The 4,706-nt window shown below is 61.0% G+C and overlaps 1 protein-coding gene across 1 annotated transcript; it reads left to right on the forward strand.

The window, feature by feature from the left end:
- Positions 1–2,310: 2,310 nt before the first annotated feature.
- LOC112469054 (uncharacterized protein CXorf67-like) lies at positions 2,311–3,319 on the forward strand. The gene is given in 3 exon segments (XM_025038513.1): positions 2,311–2,342; positions 2,446–2,778; positions 3,235–3,319. Coding segments are annotated over 3 exon segments (450 nt in total).
- Positions 3,320–4,706: the final 1,387 nt, after the last annotated feature.

The following is a 4,706-nucleotide window of genomic DNA, read 5'->3' on the forward strand; positions in this document are numbered from 1 at the left end:
CCGCCGCGCATCCGCTCCAGGTCCTGCATCCAGCCCCCGTGCACCCGCTCCAGGCATTGCTTCCAAACGGGGTGCACCGAAGTCAGGCCCTGCATCCAGACGCTGTGCACCCACGCTCGGTCCTGCATCCAGCCGCCGTGCCCGGGAGCCAGGTTCTGAATCCCGCCGCCGTGCACCGGAGTCAGGGCCTGCATCCCGCCGCCGCCGTGCATCCGCTCCCGGTCCTGCATCCAGCCGCCGTGCCCGGGAGCCAGGTTCTGAATCCCGCCGCCGTGCACCGGAGTCAGGGCCTGCATCCCGCCGCCGCCGTGCATCCGCTCCCGGTCCTGCATCCAGCCGCCGTGCCCGGGAGCCAGGTTCTGAATCCCGCCGCCGTGCACCGGAGTCAGGGCCTGCATCCCGCCGCCGCCGTGCATCCGCTCCCGGTCCTGCATCCAGCCCCCGTGCACCCGCTCTAGGCATTGCTTCCAAACGGGGTGCACCAAAGTCAGGCCCTGCATCCAGACGCTGTGTACCCACGCTCGGTCCTGCATCCAGCCTCCGTGGCTCGGAGCCTGGTCCTGTATCCGGTCTCCGTGCACCCGAGTCAGAGCCTGCATCCCACCGCCGCCATGCATCCGCTCCCGGTCCTGCATCCAGCCGCCGTGCTCCTGGGCCAGGCCCTGCATCCCGAAGCCGTGCACCCGCGTCAGGCATTGCGTGCAAACGGGGTGCACCCACGTCCGGCCCTGCATCCAGACGCCGTGCACCCGCGCCTGGTCGTGCATCTAGTCGCCGTGGCCCGGAGCCAGGTCCTGCTTCCGGCCGCCGTGCACCCGAGTCAGGGCTTGCATCCCGCCGCCGCCGTACATCCGTTCCCGGTCCTGCATCCAGACGCCGTGCACCCAGGCCAGGCCCTGAATCCCGAAGCCGTGCACCCGCGTCAGGCATTGCGTGCAAACGGGGTGCACCCAAGTCCGGCCCTGTATCCCGACGCTCTGTGCCCGCGTCCGGTCCTGCACCCAACCGCCGTGCCCGGGAGCCAGGTCCTGCATCTGGTCGCCGTGCACCAGAGTCAGGGCCTGCATCCCGCCGCCGCCGTACATCCGCTCCCGGTCCTGCATCCAGCCGCCGTGCCCGGGAGTCAGGTCCTGAATCCCGCCACCGTGCACCGGAGTCAGGGCCTGCATCCCGCCGCCGCCGTACATCCGCTCCCGGTCCTGCATCCAGCCGCCGTGCCCGGGAGTCAGGTCCTGAATCCCGCCACCGTGCACCGGAGTCAGGGCCTGCATCCCGCCGCCGCCGTACATCCGCTCCCGGTCCTGCATCCAGCCGCCGTGCCCGGGAGTCAGGTCCTGAATCCCGCCACCGTGCACCGGAGTCAGGGCCTGCATCCCGCCGCCGCCGTACATCCGCTCCCGGTCCTGCATCCAGCCGCCGTGCCCGGGAGTCAGGTCCTGAATCCCGCCACCGTGCACCGGAGTCAGGGCCTGCATCCCGCCGCCGCCGTACATCCGCTCCCGGTCCTGCATCCAGCCGCCGTGCCCGGGAGTCAGGTCCTGAATCCCGCCACCGTGCACCGGAGTCAGGGCCTGCATCCCGCCGCCGCCGTACATCCGCTCCCGGTCCTGCATCCAGCCGCCGTGCCCGGGAGTCAGGTCCTGAATCCCGCCACCGTGCACCGGAGTCAGGGCCTGCATCCCGCCGCCGCCGTACATCCGCTCCCGGTCCTGCATCCAGCCGCCGTGCCCGGGAGTCAGGTCCTGAATCCCGCCACCGTGCACCGGAGTCAGGGCCTGCATCCCGCCGCCGTACATCCGCTCCCGGTCCTGCATCCAGCCGCCGTGCCCGGGAGCCAGGTCCTGAATCCCGCCACCGTGCACCGGAGTCAGGGCCTGCATCCCGCCGCCGCCGTACATCCGCTCCCGGTCCTGCATCCAGCCGCCGTGCCCGGGAGCCAGGTCCTGAATCCCGCCGCCGTGCACCGGAGTCAGGGCCTGCATCCCGCCGCCGCCGTACATCCGCTCCCGGTCCTGCATCCAGCCGCCGTGCCCGGGAGTCAGGTCCTGAATCCCGCCACCGTGCACCGGAGTCAGGGCCTGCATCCCGCCGCAGCCGTGCATCCGCTCCAGGTCCTGCACCCATCCGCGCTGCCCGGGAGCCAGGCCCTGAATCCCGCTGCCGCCGCCGCCGCCGCCGCCGCCGTGCATCCGCGCCAGGCCCTGCTGTCGATAGCCGTACTTCCAGGTCCGGTACTGCTCTTGGCAGCCGTGGAACCGCACGAGGCCCTGAGGTCGGCCGCCGCGCTTCCAGGCCAGTCATTGCGCCCGGATGCTCTGCTTGTGTGCCAGGCCCAGCTTCCGGTAGCCGTTCATCTGGGCCAGGCCCTGTCCTCAGCCACCAGGCCAGTCCACCAGGCCCTGCTCTCCAAAGCCACGCATCCGGGCCTATCCCTGCGCTCTGCAGTCGCCTCACTCCGCTAAGCACCGCCCTCCGCAGCGGGAGTAGCATTGCAGGCTTTGTTCTGAGGAGCCGACCCACCCAGAGAAGATCAGCTCCTAGCAGCCGCCCCTCTCTTTCTGGGGCTGGTGGCCAGAGCCCTACTTGCCCTGGGTGCGCCTTAGGAAGGCCCGTCTTCCAGAGCAGCTCAAGCTCTTCTGATCCTGAGGTCCCAAGCCTGCCCTCCCAGCCGCGTTGGCATGCAGTCCGTATGCGTGCCTCCTCACCCTCACCTCCTGGTCGGTACTTTCCTTTCCCTGGGCGGTATGGTGCAAGGTCCTCGTCCTCGTCCTCGTCCTCGTCCTCGTCCTCGTCCTCGTCCTCGCCCTCGTCCTCCTCCTCCTCCACCTCCTCCTCCTCGTCCTCCTCCTCCTCACTCCTCTCTTTTAATCCAAACCTTAATCAGTTTATTACTTTAAAGGCACCCTTTTCCTGCTGGAAACCTGGCCTGACTGTGTCCTGGCAGGTCTTTTGCAGGGCGTTAATGACCCTCTGAGATTTCATTCCTGTTCAGCAATCTACTTATGAGATCATCTGAGAAACTTACAAATAGTCTGTATATATATTTTTTCTTTTTTCTAATTTCCCCCCGCCCCCCTCCCTGTCCCCCTTCCCGTCCTCCTCCCTGTCCCCCTCCCCTTCTCCCAGGCTTCCTGGCCAGAGCCCCTCTTCCCCCACTCATTTCCCTGGCTAGAGCTGCTCTTCACCTCAGCCTGGTGGTGGCTTGGGCTCCACCTCCACTCCTGGCACTGCTAGCCTTAGGCGTGCCTTGCTGCTGGAGTTTGATGCCCTGAGCTCTGTCTCTCCATGAGAGCAGGCCGACATAGGGAGCATCCCTTAGCCCCTGCGCCTTCTGTGTTGTGACCCTCCATGTGTATCCTCTTAAGTCCCAAGGAAGGAATCAGCATCCACTGCGGTTAATGGGATGCCTACTTCGCTGTTACCTGTGAGGTTTCCAAGAGCTGTGTGAGCCAGCAAACAACCTTGTGAGTTCTGAGGCCCCCTCTTCCCAGGACTCCATCACCTAGCACTTAGCTGCTGTTGGCCCTTTGCCCCTGAGTTGAGATTCCCCTTTTCCAGGTTGTAATGGATTTTTGATGAATAAAATTTAAATGCTGGCTTGATTTTTTAATGTACCCTGGTTTTTAAATGAGGTGAAAGGGTTTGTGGTTTATCCTGATTTACTTAAATGCGGGGATTTGGTGTGGGAGCTTGCAACCAGAATTTGTTGCAAATATTGCGCATGCATTTCTGGTTTGGTGTTTGCTATTTAGTTGTTCCCTTTTTATATGGCTGTTTGGTCAGATTGAAATCCTGTGCAGCCACCACTGCCATCATCTCTCCAGAATCTCCATCCCCTGGTATCCTCACTCCTTGAACTTGTGCTGCCTCCACTTAGGCCTTTCCCCAATGGCCGATGATAAACAGCGTCTAGAGTCAGCCCCTGGGTAACTTTCAATAGGACACAAAGGGACCCATCGCCTGCACTAACAGACTAAACTGGAGAAAACGAATTAAACTCTGGAAAGAAACCAAAAACCTACTGGGCATGCTGTTAAAAATGTCGGGACTCAAGGAGATGTTTCTGGGAACACATAGTTTAAAAGCTAATACATAGCTCATATTACTTTTGAGTAAGTCTATAGATGTTTAAGGACTAGATCAAGAACGTAGGTCTTTTTGATTTTCTTTTACTGCATGCAGCATGTCTCACAACCTCAGTTCAGAGGGCCTACATTTATTCCCATGTTACTGATGTGGAAATTGAGGCTCAGACCAGTTTTGTGACTTTTGAGATCTCATCGCCAGTAGGGCTTAGCTCTGGAGTCAGAATTCTGGTGTTTTCATCAACTCCCTGTGTGTTTCTTTACAAGTTAGTGAATATGGGATTCTAAGTTTCCTCATTTGTCAATGTGGCACAATAAGAGTGCATGCTTCCTAGTTTGTGCTAAGGATAGTGCCCGTTGATGTTTAAAATAATCGTGTTAATTCTTTGTTACCGCACAGGATTAAAATAAGGCTATCAGTAATCTGATAGGTTTTTGGGGACCAGGCTGAAATTGAATTGCCCTGTACTGGCTGTCCCAGTGTAGTAGGTTCACCAGGCCTGTGTACCAGAAAGTGTCCAACTGCAAGGTTTGCCTCCCTCGCAGCTCAGTCTCAGCTACTTTCCGAAAGGCTCCCACAACTTCCTTCTCTGTACCCAGCTCAATTTCCCTGGAGGGTAG

Source organism: Pteropus alecto, unplaced genomic scaffold (genome assembly GCF_000325575.1).
Source record: "Pteropus alecto unplaced genomic scaffold, ASM32557v1 scaffold741, whole genome shotgun sequence".
NCBI classification, from domain to species: Eukaryota; Metazoa; Chordata; class Mammalia; order Chiroptera; family Pteropodidae; genus Pteropus; species Pteropus alecto.